This window comes from Pongo pygmaeus, chromosome 6, assembly GCF_028885625.2.
Source record: "Pongo pygmaeus isolate AG05252 chromosome 6, NHGRI_mPonPyg2-v2.0_pri, whole genome shotgun sequence".
Lineage (NCBI taxonomy): Eukaryota > Metazoa > Chordata > Mammalia > Primates > Hominidae > Pongo > Pongo pygmaeus.
Window position 1 is genome coordinate 139,946,798 of NC_072379.2, and position 19,144 is coordinate 139,965,941.

Below are 19,144 nucleotides of genomic sequence, written 5' to 3' on the forward strand. Positions count from 1 at the left end.
GTACAGTGGCATGAACATGGCTCACTGCAGACTTAACCTCCTGGGCTCAATTGATCCTCCTGCTTCAGCCTCCTGATTAGTTGGGACTAGAGGCACAGGCACATGCCACCACGTCCAGCTAACTTTTGTGTTTTTTTGTAGTGACAAAATGCCTAGCTCCCAGAAGGGTAAAATGAGAAAAATAGAGGAGAAAAGAGGGCCCTTACCCTTTAAATCCCCTGAAGTCACTTCAGCTAAAGGCAGAGGGGCTTGCAAGAATAGGAGGAGGTGCAACAACAATGGCTACCTCTTTGTATGCACTTCTCTGTTCAGAAGCGGACCATTTGTCTGAATAATGTCACTATAGACATGAGTGTAAAAATACCTCTTTGAGACTACCAATGTCAGTGGTCTGATTTTTAAAAATCAATTTTAATTACATAATTTTCAACATCTCATATGGGTCCCCACATTATTCTTGCATTTTAGAATTTCTCTTGTGTTCTCTCCTATTTGGTTTTCCAAATGGATTGTTTTTCCAACTGCACTCCAAAAATGTCTATTAAAATTTTGATAAAAATTATAAAATAAATTATATAAATTAAATGTAAATAATTATCTTTTTGGGAAACCAAATATTTAATGTGTTCACTAAATTGTATCAATGCAATTTCAAGCAAATGCCAATTGGAAGACCAAGCCCAGGAATTCATTGAGGAAACAATCTTCCAAATAATAAGGAGCGCTAAGGTGATCTTCCACTTCAGCCACACTACTAGTAGCTATAAGAGTGTAAGTCAGTCAGTATTATCCAGATTTCTGAGCATTTACCACAGCATCAATTTTCAGAATTCTCTGGACAGTTTCATTTGCTAGGGTCAGAGCAATAAATGAAATCACAAAAGTTGGGCAACCAGTTCTTCCAAAATGGAAATACTGCCCTTTTGATACTAATGCCTGTAATTTTTTTCTTGTTAGACATGTTGATTTCTTAGTTCTGTTACTGTAGAAATGGGATTCAAAGCCAGCATTTTCAGCTAGTGTAGTTGGAATGACCTCCATAGCATCTGCAAAACATGAAGACTGTAAAATTCCATACCACTCAATGTTCACAAACATTCAGTTAACCATAGGGCCAATTCTATTGGAGCACCACCTCCTGCAGTAAGAGCTCTCTTCACCAAACAGCAAATAATACATAGCACATCGTGAATGGAAGGCTCAATTCTTCAGTCCTATGACAATTTTAACTGTTTTTCCAGCACTTGTACAGCCTGTAGTCTTGAGCAGTTTTCCAGAACCATTTAAACTGACCTTCTCAGCTAACTCAGCAAAACCCAGCATGTCAGTGTGACTTGGTCAGTATGAGCAACTGGCTTGGTTCCAATTGTCTTACAAATGAATTCAGCATCTTCTTTTTCAATATTCTTGACCAACATAATAATTTTGTTCAGGAAATGTCATGCAAGATCACTAGGAGCGTCTCTAAAGTGTCCTGTATGAGAAGGACATTATATCCTATTTGTAAAAGTTTGCTATACTAAACTTAAAGTATAGGCGCTCTCTCTCTTAGCATTTAGTCCATCTGAACATTGTCAGAAACTGCTACTTGATTTCCAAATCAAGTTGGGAGCAGATAAGCAAAACTGAATGTGCCCAATCTTAGCCTTTTCAAATTGGGTTATGCCAGAATTTACTACTTTCTGGGTGAGAATAAGACCTTCCACCAACTCACAGTCACCAATTTTTCCACCAAGTTTCTTAACCGCAGTCATGTATTGCTTAACAATGGGGTACAATCTGAGAATGGCATTGTTAGGTCATTTTGTCGTGCAAACATCATAGAGTGTACTTACACAAACCTAGGTGGTATAGCCTAGTACACACATAGTTACATAGTATAGCCTATTGCTTGTAGGCTATAAACACGTACAGCATGTTACTATACTGAATACTACATATCTAAACATTGAAAAGGTACAGCAAATACATGGCATTATAACCACTGTCATATATGCAGTCTGTTGTTGACTGAAATACTGTTACATGGCACATGACTGTATGTTAATATCTCTAAGATTTACAGTAGTACCTGTAGCTGGGTCACTTTCATCACTGCATTTACACTCGTCGGAGAAAGCAGAACTTGAATACTGAAAGACAACCTGTGAGTTCAAAGAACTGGTGGCACTATTTAACAAAGTTTCTCTGTCATTCAGTTCCACAGGTTGAGATATGTTACTTAAGATCTCAATACCCTTTTCCAAAGACTTCGGGGATGACTTGGAAGTGATGGTTGGATGAATCCCTTTCTGAAGAAGCTTGGCCCAGGAACCTATGAGAAAGCCAGCAATAGTGCCAACTGATGCAGTGCCATCTCCTGCTCCTATATCTTAGCTCCCCCAGCATTCTGCTGCTGGATGTGACACTTGCATTTGTTTCAGAATGGTGGCACCATCATTTGTAGTGATCACATTGCCTTTTCCACCTTGAATCTTTTTTCCCATTCCTTTTGGTCCAAGGCTTGTTTTAATAGCATCTGCAACAGCTTTGGCTGTGATGTTGCTGAAACAGATCTCAGCCTGCTTGTCATGTCCCTGACAGGCACCTTTCACACAGCAGCTGGCAGCTCTGGTGGGTGCCCTGCTCCATGGTCCAAATAACATCTTTACTTGGGCATGTTAACTAAAACTTTCTCCTTATGTGTTACATCTTGTTTTGTTTTTTGTTGTTTGTTTTGCTGTCAGGTTCTAAAGATGTGCTCCTTTAGGGTTAGGGAAAGGCTCCAGGATGGCTATGGAATTCCACTAGGGAGCTAGGGGGCCACAGGAATCTACCAGCTGGGGGACTTTGGCCAAGTTACTTTAAACCATAGTTCTCAAAGTGTGATCTCCAGACCAGCATCATCAGCCACACCTGGGAACCTATTACAAATACAAATTCTTGGGCCCTGTTGGAGACCTATTGAATAAGAAACTGGGAGTGGGGCTTAGCCATTTATGTTGAACAAACCCTCAAGATGATGCTGATGAATATTTAAGTTTGAGAAATACTGTGTTAAACCATATTTCTTAACCTTGGCTGCACAGTAGAGCCACCTAAGGAGCTTTTCTCTATCTACCCCTATTCTGATTGATCTGGAGCGGGACCGGTGACAGGAATCTTGATTCTAATGCATAACCAGAGTTGAGAACCACAGCTCTGAACTTGTTTGTGTATAAAATGGGGGAAAATAATACTTACCTCTTAGAGCCGTTGTAGGGATTAAGTGATACAACTTACAGTAAGAGTGAAGCAGTCCGGGTGGCTCACGCCTGTAATCCCAGCCCTTTGGGAGGCCGAGGCAGGTGGATCACTTGAGGTCAGGAGTTAGAGACCAGCCTGGTCAACATGGCGAAACCCCGTCTCTACTAAAAACACACAAAAAAATTAGTCGGGCGTGGTGGCGAGCGCCTATAGTCTCAGCTACTCCGGAGGCTGAGGCAGGAGAATGGCGTGAACCCGGGGGGCGGAGCTTGCAGTGAGCCGAGATCGCACCGCTGCGCTCCAGCCTGGGCGACAGAGCGAGACTCCGTCTCAAACGAACAAACAAACAAAAACCAAAAAAACTAGCTGGGTGTGGTAGCACACGCCTGTAGTCCCAGCTACTCGGGAGGCTGAGACAGGAAAATCGCTTGAACCTGGGAGGCGGATGTTGCAGTGAGCCAAGATTCTGCCACTGCACTCCAGCCTGAGCAACAGAGCGAGACCCTGTCTCAAAAAAAGAGAGTGAAGCAGAGTGCCTAGCAAATGGTGAAGCACTTGACAAATGATAGTTACTGGTATAATAATACTCAGAGAGGTTAGAGCTACATCACCAGGTCAGGAAAAGACAGTGGGACTTTGAGGGCTCAGTGTTGGTTTATTCAGGTTATGACTCTCAGGTTGCCAGGCCATGCACCATAGCTTTCACTAAGCAAAGTTTTTATGGCTGCTTGTGGGTCTTTGTTCATACCATTTGCTTCAACCCTTTCTCTCTGCTTGTGAAAATCCTACATTAAGAGTGTGATGAAAGGTACAGGGTTTGTCACCTACCAGGGATGGAGAATAGAGAAAAAAGAAGGTACATGTTTTAGAGTCAGCAGTTTGAATTTAAAACTTCAGTCTAGACATTTATAGCTGTGTGATCTTGAGCATTGGTCTCCTTATCTGCAAAATGGGGGTATATATCATATGGGGGGGGGGCGTCAAATAAGATATAGCCTACAAAGCACAATGTATTAAACACTCCAGAAATGCTGGCCTTATCTGTATTTATTGCTTTCCTGCTTGGGAAGTCATTCCTGATGATGCAAACATTGACCTCTTTTATCTCTAACCCTCTTTTTAAATATTAACTTGTTACTAGTTTGGTGCTTAACCCACTGGCCATTTCTCACCGATATTCTCAGACTGGAGCTCTTTTTAGATTAATCTGTATCCTTAGTCTTTCGATTTCTGTTTAGAATAGTTTTTATTCTAAACTCAACGGGCCAATCGTTTGTGGCTCTATCGGGAAAATGATTCTGCACTGAGCACCAATTTAGATTGTCTTACTGAGACAAGGCTAGGTGGAGCTCGGTCTTCTGCAACAGGGACACAGAACGTTCTCCATAAATGAATCCATCCTTTCAGAAAACACATATTTCCTTAAGTAGAATGGAAAAGGTGTTAGAATCTACATTGGTTTAACTGTACTTTCTACTTTAACATGAACCTGTAATATTGCCACATCTCCAATTAAGTTACAAAATTGCATCTGGCTAGTTTTATAACCCTTCTCTCCGTTTTGCTGCCTTTATGGCATTTAAAAAACATTTCACTGTTTTAAGTTCAGCATAAAAGTTTTACTGTTTATCCAGTTATCTTAGTATCCAGGGCTGGACAGTCTCTCTGTTTTATCTAAGTATCCTTGAATGCAATACTGTTTGTTTTGCTGATTCTATCTTTCTCTCTCTTTTTTTTTTTTAAGAAATGCTTTTTCTGAACCTTTCTTGAGTAGTTAACGAAAGCCATGAAGACAGGGTTGGCAGGATAACAGATGTTTCCCCCTATTTATTGCTCCTGAAGTTTGTTCCCTGCTCTAAATCTCTAAAATTAGGCACATAGGATCTTTGGGAGAAATGTGTGAGTAAAGAGAGATGGGGTGAAGCAGGCAGAATTTAAAATTTTGATTTATTCTTTCCTGGAAAATGATTTATAAATACAAGCATTATGGTTATATATGTTTAAATATATGATGCCTTATGTTTATTTTGAAACACACACATATATGGTGTTTAAAAAAATAAACTTCTGGAGCCCATAATTACATAAATAATAAGATGTTACCTCTCATCTACCTCCTCTTCCTGAACCTATCATGCTGCTTGTAAATGTGGGGAACTTTACATTTTTAGGAGATATGTGTCAATGCTGCAACAGAAAATTGTGCTAGTAAGACACAGCAGTACTTACTAGTCACATAATGTGCTATATGTAAAAGTTTTTAACTTTTTATAATTTACAGAGTTCTTTTCACAAATATCTTCTCATTAATCCAGTAAAGTATTATGATTTTATAGAGAAGGAAAGAGGTTCAGAGAAGGTAACTGAACTGACGTAAGGTCACATAACCAGTAAGTACACTATATCACAAACCCATGACTTTTGAATCTAAAACCCAGTCTTTTTACTATGTTATGCTGAAATCGAGGGCAAAATGGTCTATGCACACTGATCCCCACATGTTAGAAAGCACCAATAGTTTAGGTTTTGACCAGAGAAATCCAATTAAACAAACTGGCTAGTCTAAACTTGGAGTTAAAGATTTTTTTCTGATTACCCTTAGTCATCATCTTAACCATTGGTCACTGTTGTCCTGAAATTTGTTGACTTCCCTGGTGTCAAGAGTTAACTTTTCCTTATCTTCTATTAATACGTTCCAGCTGGTCCATCATACTTCTGTACAGGCTGTTTTGAGTCACATAGCTTGCTCTATTAATTGAAGGTATAGCTTATGTACAAATATATTTTAGCTTTCATTTCTGATTTTCAGCCTGGAGCAGTGGCACACTAATCTACTTCTGTGTTATCTACAAACTTCCCTGTCAACCATTGCCAAGGCTCACCGCAGGGTCAGGGTCTGAGATCTCACTGAAGCTCTTCCATCGGCAAACCAATACATCGATTCTTTACTTGTTTTCTGACTCAGGTCTGCTGTTAGAATGTAATGCAGTTATTCTCTTTAAAATATCATGCTAATTCTCTTAAGTTCCTCTTACATTCAGATCTTTCCCAAAAGCTGGAGATCACATAATTCAAACATCTACTGAGCTACATTGGGTTCAGGCTGAGATCCTGTTTCTCAGCTCAACATCCTGGGGTAATCATCCACCTACACCTGGCTCAGCTGCATTGGCCAAGAATAACAGTGCATCTGCACTTTTCTAAGCACGTTTCTGAGATCTTGCCAATACTTTGCAATACACACATGCTCATTCACACAATCTTAGGGACTAAGTCTATTTGTCTCTGTATCCTCTACAACTATCACGTGTCGGGCACATGGCAGGTGCTCAGTAAAAAGCTCTAAATGGGCCTGGTGTGGTGGCTCATGCCTGTAATCCCAGCACTTTGGGAGTCTGAGGTGGGCAGATCAGGAGGTCGAGATTGAGACCATCCTGGCTAACACAGTGAGACACCTTCTCTATTAAAAATACACAATATTAGCCGGGTGTGGTGGCCGGCGCCTGTAGTCCCAGCTACTTGGGAGGCTGAGGCAGGAAAATGGTGTGAACCCGGGAGGCGGAGCTTCCAGTGAGCTGAGATCGTGCCACTGCACTCCAGCTGGTGACAGAGTGAGACTCCGTCTCAAAAAAAAAAAAAAAAAGTTCTAAATGAATGAATTCTCCTTCTGCTGGAATTCACTTCTATCACATACAAACCACCCAATTTTAGTTTAGTTTTTTTTTTTTTTTAAACAGGCTATAAAATAGGCCCTAGCCATACCATCTGGATTAGGTATCTTTAAAAGTAGCATTCATTTAAACATATGTACTGAGATTCTTTCTACTTCAGGAATCATTCAGTGTTACAGAGAAAGAAAACCGTGGCTGGAGTAGCTGCTATACATACTCTAATAAATACTATTGCACTAAAATGCTTTTATATTTTGATTATTTTTTGAATAATATATATATATGACTATTGACACTATTGTACACTTAAATATGGTTAAGATAATTAATTTTATGTTTTTACTACAATAATAAAAAGTTATTAAAAAATTACTGGACATGCTAAAGATTCAGAACAACTCTTGAAAAAAAAAAATCAGAGAAGCCTTCACAATTTTTTTTTGAGACAGAGTCTCGCTTTGTTGCCCAGGCTGGAGTGCAGTGGCACCATCTCAGCTTACTGCAAGCTCCGCCTCCCAGGTTCACGCCATTCTTCTGCCTCAGCCTCCTGAGTAGCTGGGACTACAGGTGCCCACCACCACGCCCGGCTAATTTTTTGCATTTTTTAGTAGAGACGGGGTTTCACCGTGTTAGCCAGGATGGTCTCAATCTCCTGACCTCGTGATCCACCCATCTCGGCCTCCCAAAGTGCTGGGATTACAGGCGTGAGCCACCGTGCCCGGCCAAGCCTTCACAATTTCTTTGGAAACTCATTGCTGGAATACAATAAAACCAGCAGCGAGCTACTCAAATCTATACAACAGTCATCCCTCATAGAACTTCTAGTTATGTTCAAGCTTTTCCACAGAACTTGCAAAGCCCTTCATGATCTGGCCTGTTTTCTTATGGCCAACCATGAACAAGTCAGTGTTCCTTGAACAGACAATTTCTTCATACCTTAGGGCTTTGCAAATGGTACTCTCTGCCTCAAACACCTTTCTCACCATTTTCCTTTTAGCAACCTCTTATTTATTCTTCAAGGTTCAGCTTAAATATCATTTTTTTTTTTGAGATGTAGTCTTGCTCTGTTGCCAGGCTGGAGTGCAGTGGCGTGATCTCAACTCACTGCAACCTTTGCTTCCGGGGTTCAAGCGATTCTCCTGCCTCAGCATCCCGAGTAGCTGCGACTACAGGCGCACGCCACAATACCCAGCTAATTTTTGAATTTTTAGTAGGTGGGGTTTCACCATGTTGGCCAAAATGGTCTCGATCTCTTGACCTCGTGATCCGCCCACCTCGGCCTCCCAAAGTGCTGGGATTACAGGTGTGAGCCACCGCGCCCGGCTTAAATATCATTTCTTTAGGGAAGCTTTCTTTAAATTCCCTAATGTGATTTGGGCTTCTGGCTATCTCTCTCTGCATTCATCCACGCTCTTATAGAAGTCTGACTTTTTCCTTTGTAGCATGTAATACAATTGTATGTAATTATGTAATATTAGTCCCTCCCACAAGACTGAAACTTACACAAGGTAGGGAGTATTTCTCTTGCTAACCACGTGTATTACCAGGGCCCCAATATCTTGTACAGAGCAGGTATTCAATACTTCCTTTTAAAAGATACTTACTCTACAAATTCATCTTAATAGATTTCTCAAAGGAGTAGGTGAAGACACACAAAAAGTTTGTGAGCTTGGTGGTGGAGACAGTGGCTGAAGGGCCCAAGATGAAAGAAGTTTAGGGCTGGGTGAGTGAGTAAGCAAGAAGGGAGAAATGAGGACACTACAGGATGCTCACTTAATAAAGTTTCCCCTCCATTCCCCCACCATCCCATCCCACCCCAAACAAATCATCAAACAATAACTTAGGTATTTATTTCATTAGAGAATCAGGTAAACCTCACATTACACAGCCAAGGCCAAAATAATTTTGCACAGTTAGAATGCATTCAAGAAACCAGCCACAATGTAACCGGATTAGATTTCACCAAGGAGATGACTGTGTTCCTCCAAATAAACTTCATTTAGTAAGATGACATTCCTCCAATATGTGGAAAGACAATAAATGCACTTTCTTCTCTCTACCACTGAGGAAGAAATTCTCCCTCTTGAGGGACCAACACTATTTCCTTTTTGCTGCTCTTTTCCCCTCTCCTTTCTTTGGTTTCTCCTTTCCACGAAGCTTCTTTAGTCGTTTTTGCTCATCCATAAAATCCTGATGCTCATCTCTGAATGAAGAAGGAAAAAATAATTAACCAGTTATTTTTACGAGAGTAGAAAAGTACATTAATCTAGCGCTGCTCTCTTAGGTCATTCTGGTTATCGATCTTTGACTTTTACAAGTTGGCCACATGCTCAGCTTGGTGAACAAAAAGTATAGGGAGTCCCTAATATAGAGATGCGGTGTATTCCAAAAGTTCACTTGTAAGTCCGTTTCCCCTCACAGAAACACTGCCACAAGCTGCAGTGAATTTCCCAGACCAGCCTACATAAACCTACGTAACAATGACACAATACTAATGATTACCCCAAATTTCCCTGCAACACTAAGACTAAACAGAGAGGAGACAAAGTGGGCATCAGCTTCAATAGCTACACAGAGACCCTGACTGCCCTAGGAACTAGCATCTACTCAGAATGGGGTGAGGTCTGGAGGAAGCTGGGCCTGGCCAACATGGTGAAACCTTAGTGGCAGTAGGTAACTCACACAAAAAGGCTGCTGGGGAAAGGCTCAGGCAGAAGGAAGCAAAATCAAAAGACAGATACTAAAGGAATCAAAGCAGCCAGGACTATGTAAGTATGTGGATGGCAAAGAAGTTGATGATTGCTTATACTACAAAAAAAGTCCACATCTGAAGCCCAGATACCTAAAGATTGGTATGGTGTTTAAACATGTAAGTTCTTGATTCCATGTGAACCTGGGTTCAAATCATGGCTCCACCATTTACTAGATCTGTCACCTTGGATAAGTGGCCTTACCTCCCTGCACCTTAGTTTCCTAACCTGTAAAGTACGGATAATAACAGTGTATGAATCAAATGTAAGAGAGGGGTGTGCTGAGCTTAAGTTTTAACTCTCTAGGCTATCCATGAACATCATGGACAGTATACAACTCTTTGGGATTAGTGGTGAGTGTCCCCAAATAATTCTCAACAGTGCAGCTGGTGAAATTCTTCTAAAATATATGTCAGATCATGCCACTCCTGTTCATAGCCCTGCAAATGGTTCCCCATTTCAACCAGAGCAAATGCCATTGTCCTTACTACAGCTTCACAGTCCCTTGCAATCCGTCTCCAGTCCCACACCCTCCCAGTACCTGCATGCCTCCTGGAAAGAACACTCCCACCTCAAGGCCTTTGCTGTGCTCTTGCCCCTCTGCCTTGCAAACTCTTCCCGGCTCACTCACGACCTTCAAGCCTCTGCTTAAACCTCAGCTCCTCAACAAGGCTGACCCTGACTGTCCTGTTTCATCCTGTAATCTGGCCTCTCCCCACCTACTGCAGGCCCTGTCAGCACTCTGGATCCTGCTCAGCCGGCTCTACTATTTTTTTCCACAGCATGTTCAACTTTGTAACAGATCATATAATTTACTTATTTTTTTTCCCCTCTTCTGTCCTTCCTTCATTCTCATCAACCGTTGGACAGAAAGAAAGCTTTCTGGCGACTCTGTCTCTGTTGATGATACAAGCTAGGCACCTGGTTAACTGAATGAATCAGTTGTTTCTGAGAACTGGTGCTTCCCTCCCTCTTTTGCAGGTCTCTGAATATTTTCTTTATTGGAGACTGTCTAGTTTCATCCTGCCTGATGCCACAGGAGGCCTAGCATTAGAGGTATCATTTACCATACCTAGTGACTACGTGAAAATAATTTTGTTTTTCTATGGATAACTATTTTTCCCTGTCCCCAAAGATAGCTAAGTCTTTATTTTTCCAACAAACAGACAGCAGCAGCAAAAAGATAATGTGATTTTTTCATGGGTTATAATCTTCTCCTCAGGATATCTGCCTCCCAATATTTTATTTTGGGTTATAATAAAATTAGTTTTTATTTTCTGAGCCCAGACTAATGGCAAGAGAGGTAGTCCCAAAGCAATTCCAAACATTCAAAACATGTCATAGATTGTAACCTCTAATATGTTAACCAAGCACATCTATTATGTTCACCGCTGTTCCCCTAGTGCCATCTTAAGTGCCTGCACGTGGAAGGTACGTAAGAAATATCCACTGGATAGTGAATGTACCAATCTTTAGTGATCTGCAATGAATGTTATGCTGTACTATTAATTCTACTGTATTAGAATAAATGGTTCCAAATAATTTTAGTATTGTTGCCCAAAGACAAGTCCAATTACAACTTGTTAAATTTTTAAAAAGATGGTAGGTATTTTAACTTTATACAATTATGTACTATTTGAATTCTTTTGTAATGGGCATGTATTAGTTTGGTAATTAAAAAAAAAATATATTTTTTTGAGACCAAATTTCGCTCTGTTGCTGGAGTGCACTGGCACGATCTCGGCTCACTGTAACCTCTTCCTCCTGAGTTCAAGCGATTCTCCTGCCTCAGCCTCTTAAGTAGCTGGGATTACAGGCATGCACTACCACACCCAGCTAATTTTTGTATTTTTAGTAGAGACGGGGTTTCACCATGTTGGCCAGGCTGGTCTCGAATTCCTGACCTCAAGTGGTCTGCCCGCCTTGGCCTCCCAAAGTGCTGGGATTACAGCTGTGAGCTATTGTACCTGGTCAAAAAATAATTTAATCAAAAGGATCACATAGGTATTTGATTTTTTTTTTTTGAGATAGAGTCTTGCTTTGTCACCCAGGCTGGAGTACAGTGGCATGATCTCGACTCACTGCAACCTCCATCTCCTGGGTTCAAGCAATTCTCTTGCCTCAGCCTCCCAAGTAGCTGGAATTACAGGTGTGTGCCACCACGCCCAGCTAATTTTTGTATTTTTAGTAGAGACGGGGTTTCACCATGTTGGCCAGGCTGGTCTCAAACTCCTGACCTCAGATGATCTGCCTGCCTCGGCCTCCCAAAGTGCTGGGATTACAGGCCTAAGCCATTGTGCCTGGCCTGATCTTTTTTTTTTTTTTTAGAGATGCACACAGTCCTAAGCACCTACTTCCTAGACATACACACACACACAAACACATGGTGTTAAGAACCTGTGTGATTTACGTATTATCCTTAAAGGCAAACTACAGCTTATCCAGACCAAATTAATATATCAAAAAGGGTACAAAATAAAAATGCCAGAAGAGAGTAGGAAGAAATGTCAATAAAAATGCCACCAGAAGAGAAAAAAGGCTCCCACGTACCAGTTAAGCAGCAGATCAGGTGTCGGTCAGGGACTCTGTTCATCTGATAACAAGAGCCCACTGCCCTGGCAACCTTGGTGTTTCTGAGGCTTTCTTCCTCAGTACTTGGACCAGTTTTTCTCTGCATTGCTTTTTTTTCTTGAGACAGAGTCTCACTCTGTTGCCAGGCTGGAGTGCAGTGGCGCGATCTCGGCTCACTGCAACCTCCACCTCCCAGATTCAAGCAATTCTCCTGCCTCAGCCTCCCGAGTAGCTGGGACTACAGGTGTGCACCACCATGCCCAGCTAATTTTTGTATTTTTAGTGAGATGGGGTTTCACCAAGTTGGCCAGGATGGTCTTGATTTCTTGACCTCGTGATCTGCCTGCCTCGGCCTCCCAAAGTGCTGGGATTACAGGCGTGAGCCACCGCGCCCAGCCTCTTGGCATCCTTTTTAGAGTGCTCTTAGATTAACAAATTATTAAACACCTCTCTACAGCTCAGTATCTATTCAACATTAGTCATGTTGTAGACATAATTAAAATATATCTTCCAACAAGCATGAATTTCCTTTTTTTTTTGGTCTCTCCATTATGGGTATTTTGAAAGAAGCCTTTCTCCTGCAAACTGTACCTTTTGAACTACCTGGGCTCTATTATAAAAACAAAACTACAAGGATAGAAAGGCTAATTTTTTTCCTTTTCTGATCTACTGAAAAAAAGTCTCTCATAGGTTCCTCTTTGTGTTTGTCATTACCTGTAGAGTCCAAGAAATCGGAGCGTCTGCATGAGTTCAGTGTAAGTGTGGTGATTTGGATACCAATCATAAGTCTCCTTCTTCTTGGCCAAGGGCAGTTCACTAAACAGTTTCACCACTTTCATAGACTTGGAATTAGTAGGCCTGGTGACTTCACCAAATAGCCGGGCACTGAGACGAGACATGCGGAAGGCATATTCTGAAAGGGAGGACATTTCTTGAGTGGCAAGGAGTTAGAGTTCCTATTGAAAATGAGAAGAAAGGTAAACAGGTTAGGGTAAGAAATTCCAAGATTAGCTAATGAATACGTTAGCAAATGCAAACACAGCAAGCCGCTCATGGATCAGTGCAGTGTTGGCAGGATATGCCTTGGAGTGGAGAAGTATCCACAGTCCAAATGGCTATTTCCTTTCCATGCTTTACAGCTGCGATTTTTGCACTTTGTGTTTACATGCTATTACTTCCTTGCTGTATTGCCTCCTTTGCAACCAACTATTTTGTGATTCATCAGGTTATTTACTGACAGTCAGTTTACCTATTTGTAGGCTGGGGATGAAGAAGACAGGGAAACAAGTTATCCTAGTCCCAGCATTATTATACCTTCAGAAAACACCCACCTAAGCAATCTGCAGCATTAATATGCTGACTGCTTGCCATCAAAAGGTGTAATCATGGCAGAGACATAATTATGTTGTTGTCTTTACTATCAGTCCTTTGAACACTGTTCTCCTCAAGGGCTCCAGAAGGCTCTGAGAGCTGCTAATGAGTTATGAGGTCATTTGGCTTCTAGGTTACTGAACTGAATTTTGCCTAGAGACTGAGAGCCATTTGGGAAAAACAGACAGTAGCCCTATAGAAATAAATCCAATAGCTCAAAAGATTCATTTTCTTACTAAATAAAAGGCACGTATGAATTGTAAGGTTACTTGCTGTATCCTCCATCTTATATATTCTGCTTTAATGCAAACTAGCTAAGTTCTTATCAGCTGAAAACAGTAGCTTTTCCTTCAGAGACATACAACACTGAAATGGGTTTAAGAATGATATCTGTGATATGCACAAATTATAGCTAACACATAAAAATCAAGAAAGCTGCTGGTGGAATAACTATCTCAACTCAGTTTAGACCAGACGTAGGGGTTATTGTTGGCAGAATATGCCAATTTATGAGAAATTTTAGTATTGAGATGAGAATCTTTGCTGACTCAGAGACTATCCTGGGAAACAGTTCAGCTGAGATGAAAAGGTGCTGATATTCAAGCAGGAAAAAGGCATAAACCTTGAAAAACCAATGGGAGAAATGTACCAAAAAACCCTCCTACATAAAAATGGTGCCAAGTGAATTTCAAAATAGTTCTTGCAAGAAAACAAACCGTGTTTAAATTAAGGAAGTTTTAATGCCTGTTTCAAGATCCATTAACAGAGGAGGCTGGGCATGGTAGCTCATGCCTATAATCCCAGTACTTTGAGAGGCTGAGGTGGGAGGATTGCTTGAGGTCAGGACTTCAAGACCAGCCCAGAAAACATGGCGAAATCTTGTTTTTACAGAAAAAAAAGAAAAGAAAATAAGAAAATTAGTCTGGTATGGTAGTGCACACCTGTAGTTCCGGCTACTTGTGGAGGCTGAGGAGGGGCACATCGCTTGAGCACAGGAGTTTGAGATTACACTGAGTTATGACTGTACCACTGTACTCTAGCCTGAGTGACAGAGCAAGATTGTGTGTCAAAAAAAAAAAAAAGAAAAAAAGCAGAGGCTGATCTCAAACCACTGTCAACCTCAAAACCATTCAGAACACCAACCAAGCAATTTTGGGTCAATAGTGCCACCTGAAGGCTGGCAATGGTAGAATTGTCAGATCCAACGTCCACCCCTCCCTCCCCACCATCTGCAGATCACCTGCAAGCCTGTTCTTCCTTTTCCATTCAGCATTCTCAGTTTCCTGATTCACTTCTTTCCCAACTCTGGTTGGGGGTGGGGTTGTTAGGACTAGGGTTATAGTCTCAAGGTGAAAAAAAGTCATTTAACAGTTTAATGTATAAACAAATCAGTGCCATAAACCTCTAAAAAGCCTTGCAAATGTCCAGAGTCACCTAGTTTCTTTGCATGCTTTTTCTCTTCCTTTGCCCTTTAAAGTTATCTTTTTCCAAACATTAGATTAAAAAACAATAGTTTCTTCATCAACTTTGCTTTGTTTGCTTAATTACCATTGTGGCATCAGAATAGATTTCTGCTGTAATTGCACAGTATTTCCACAGTTAGTTATCTGTAAGCTGGTCTGGGAACTATCAGTTTGTTACAGTGAAGTGTTTTCAGGAAAATCTGTTCTGAATTCCAAGTCCCTTTATTTGTCAATGAAGAGGCAACAGGGATTCCTGAGGCCTAGGTTTGACTACTGGCTCTGTCACTTAATCCTTGGGTTATTGTGAACAGTTACTCATCCTCTCTGAGTCTCCTTTATGAAAACAAAGCTTGCAGGACTAGTGCGAAAATGAGTAACAGTAGCACTTAGTAGTAAATGGTAACTTACAAAAAAGAACGAGCCCAGAACAGTAAGTTTGGTTTTCATATGTTCTACATAGACACATTTGTTTATTCCTTGTTCTTAATCATGTTTAAGAAAAAAAAAAAAGAGAGAGAGAGAGAGACAGACAGATAGATACTCCATATAGTAAAAACTTTGTGCCTCCCTGGAATGATGACCTCATTTACAAAGACTGACAGCCAGAGAAACATAGGGAGAGGACCAGCACCTTGGTAACTTGACAAGGTAGCCAGGAGGAGGAAGGGACTCAGTAGGACAGTAGTCACCGAAGCAATCACAGGATGCTGCTGTTATCTCCATGCCCATTTTGGAATGTGGCAAATTACTGGGATACATAACTTGTAAGTAAAAAGGTCACACTAGAATCGGTTGAACATGGTTATATCATAAAATGCAAGTCCTAAAGTTTTATGACGGAGAAAGGGAATAAGCCTCTTCAAACCTGAATTCCTTACTAGAAACAAAGGCCCACTTGCTAAACAGGAGGAAACTGAAAGTGGTTTTAACAATTACCAATGACACTGCTTTGTTGTTTCCTTCCACAGTGCACAGACACATGTCTCTCACGAAGAATGACAAGGGAGCTTTTCTTATAATGTGCGTGTCAATTACATTTTGATTCACATGAAACCATTCTCGGAGAGTACAAGTCACTTTAAGTGTTACCCTTCTTTAAATGTGAACTAAAGAAAACTGTACTATCATGAAAAAAGTTAACTGGAGCTGAAAATGCTAAGCAAAAACAAATTACTCAAATGTGCTGAGCAAAACAAATTAAGCCCACATGAGAAGAAAATTCCCATATTTTTACTTTGGCATAACAGGGCAAACTTCTTTGATCTTTTTGATAGGTCTGATGCATTTAAAAGATTATTTCAATAAGTGGCTTTGTATTAGGTTTGCCTTTTCTCTTTGAAAGGTAAAGATGAAGTGCAAGAGTTCTTAACCTGGATGTGCTTCAGCGTTTTGCAAACAGTGGAAGTGTACATCTTGTATGCTGGTATGTGTATGTATGTGTGTGTGTAAATTGTTCCGGGAGAGAGCTTTCTCCAGTTTCCCAAAAACCATTGGTTAGCAGAACGCACCAACTGCAGAATAAAAAAGTTGGTTGGAATCGCGCCTCTGCCTTTTAATGGCCACGTTGTTTTTGTAATGGTGCTTAGTCTCTGCCAGGTTCTCTCATCGACTACACGAGGACAGTCATACTATCTGCGATGTGAAGCTTATATGCAAAATTCACGGCACAGTGCCTACCCTAATAACCATCAGGATCCAAGGAACTCACATACAGTGTACACATGTTGTCATAAAAACAATCTAAACATAAAAACAATCTCAACAGAATGCTTAAAAACAAAAAAGCCCGGTACCGATTATTTTACGGAGTCATAGAGGCATCAACGTCACTGAAAATGTATTAGCTGCATTCAGTTTAGCAAAAACAATCTTCAACTCCCTCCACCTGACTCGATCATGTCTAACTGTGATGGAAACTGTAGTAGTGTCAAGTCAACAGATGTTTGACTCGGGAGCGCATTTCGCAAATATTTTTCTTAAATATCACCTTACCGTATTTTTCTTAAGGTGGTTACAAAATTAATCTGCAGCCCACCACCCAAAGCTACAGTGCCGAAGGCCGTGTGATGAGCAGAGAAACTGAGCCTTCTACTGTTAACCAATATGGAAGAGAGTAACTGCGCCTCAGAGGAAATTACGGCCGCGGAAACGCGGGTATCCTACGTTTAAGAAATCCCCCAACTGAGGCAGAAAAAGGCCAAGTTATTTGTGTGATGCACGTGAACCGCCCGAGCTGGTCACTAATGAAATGGATTCCCCCGATTCCTAGCGACTCTACAAGGTTGGAGACCCCCGGAAACCTCTACAGCCATCGCCCCTCGCTGCAGACCCCCAAAAGTCACTGACAGCCTTACCTGGATCTGACCTTCCTCACCCACGCGCCCTCGTCCCGGAAGGCCCGCCCCCTACCCGGCTCCAAGCTCGCGCCTGCAACTATTACGGGGAGCAGTAGAGAAACGGAAGCGTGGCGGCTAGAGCGGAGCCCTAGTGAACGACCCGGAGTTACTGGCGCCCCCTCCTGAGGCCTCCGAGGTGTACCTGGCGCCTGCGCAGTGAGGCTAGCGCCGCCGCGGGTGCGGAGGACCCGGGAAGATGGTGGGCTGGGGAGAGTTAGGGAGGTCTGGCTCTCCTGGAAGCGCTTGCACGGTTCGGTAGTATATTTTGGTGGGAATGGCTACAGACCTGCCTCCAAAAGCTCTGAAGCAATGGCGATGCGTGTGCCGTGTGGTCTTTCTGACCGACTTGTGCGGCGCCATCCCCCTCCCCTTCCATCTATCTGCTCATCCTCTAATAGTTAATTAGGATCACCAGCTGCAAGTCTTCCTTGGTACTGGGTTAGGAGCACTTTCCCCCATTGACCCAGGAGCTTCTTCAGGGAGTAGGGATGGAACGTTTGTCTCCTCAGTAGTTATCTAGACCTCGCTGGGCAGATAGTAGAAAACATTGTGAGTATTTCACGCCATACTAAATCTGTTTTCAAGCGAGCCACATCCCATAGGCATTGTATGCAGCACTTACTCAATGTTTGATAGTTTGGGTGAGGAAACAGTACTCGTTTTCTGAGCATCGTTCAAGGCATTTTATAAATATTTCAAAATGTACCCTGGAATTAATATCCGTAGTGAGTTGCCTACCTAGTGGGTATTGTATTTACACCCTCTTTCCTCCTACAGAATTTACTTTTAAGTTAGAATTTGACGTCTAATCAATCTATGCTATAGGATTTGCTTTTATCAAGTTTTGACATGTTAGCAGCCTATATGATATAGTAAACAGCCTTATAAAGTTAGGTCTAGTGACTGCATTTAAGTTTACAAAGGGGTAATGAGTATCCTATGCATGGCTACAGTCCAAAAAAGAAATCCTAAGGAGCGAAACTCCTGGGAGAAATTTCACCTTGTCTTTTGTACTTGTTTCTGTGGAGTTGGCTTGTTTTTATGTAATAGCCACTGAATCATATAAACAAGAAGACTTCCTTTATGTGTAAGCTGCTGGTTTAAAGCCAAATTTTAATTGGCTGGAGGCAAGAGCTATATATATATATGTATATATATAATATATATTTTGCGTAAACCTTGTTGGTTTATCCTTTGTATATCCTTCCTGTTTTTTCCTTTTCACATATGAATTATTGGTGTTATCAATGTTTTGTGAATTACTATAAGCTACCATAAATCTTTCTTGAAACATAGCTAGGTATATAGAGTTTCAGGTGACTGTTTAGGTACTTTGCACTATCACTTTTATTAAGTCAATTTCATGGGGTTCATATTAGTTTCCTGAGGCTGCTATAATAAAATACTCGGCATTGTAGAGCAACTGAAATTTATTATCTTACAGTTCTAGAGGCCATAAATTCAAAATCAGCATCACTGGGCCAAAATCAAGATGTTGACAGGGCTGTGTTCCCTCCAGAGACTCTAGGGGAGAATCAGTTCTTTGACTCTTCCAGCTTCTGGTGGCTGCTGGCATTCATTGGCTTGTGGCCACATCACTTTAGACTTCAAGGCCAACATCTTCACATCTCTGCTCCCTTTTCACATTGCCTTCACTATGTGTGTCAGACTTCCCATTGCCTCCCTTTTAGGAATGT

General features: G+C 41.4%; 1 protein-coding gene and 1 pseudogene across 3 annotated transcripts; both read right to left on the bottom strand.

Annotated features, from left to right (window-relative positions):
• Positions 1-786: 786 nt before the first annotated feature.
• LOC129041600 (T-complex protein 1 subunit delta-like) lies at positions 787-2,645 on the bottom strand (annotated as a pseudogene).
• A 6,086-nt stretch (positions 2,646-8,731) lies between these two features.
• MRPS33 (mitochondrial ribosomal protein S33) lies at positions 8,732-17,515 on the bottom strand. 3 transcript variants are annotated; one of them, XM_054496832.2, is made up of 3 exons: positions 17,406-17,515; positions 12,932-13,173; positions 8,732-9,099 (listed from the first exon to the last, which is right to left on the bottom strand). In XM_054496832.2, the coding sequence occupies exons 2-3, from the start codon at positions 13,144-13,146 to the stop codon at positions 8,994-8,996; spliced, it is 321 nt and encodes a 106-aa protein (XP_054352807.1). In that variant the 5' UTR covers positions 13,147-13,173; positions 17,406-17,515; the 3' UTR covers positions 8,732-8,993. The 3 variants fall into 3 exon arrangements, with proteins under 3 accessions (XP_054352807.1, XP_054352808.1, XP_054352806.1); XM_054496833.2 differs by having other exon boundaries at positions 12,932-13,130; positions 17,406-17,483; XM_054496831.2 differs by lacking the exon at positions 17,406-17,515 and adding an exon at positions 17,044-17,177.
• Positions 17,516-19,144: the final 1,629 nt, after the last annotated feature.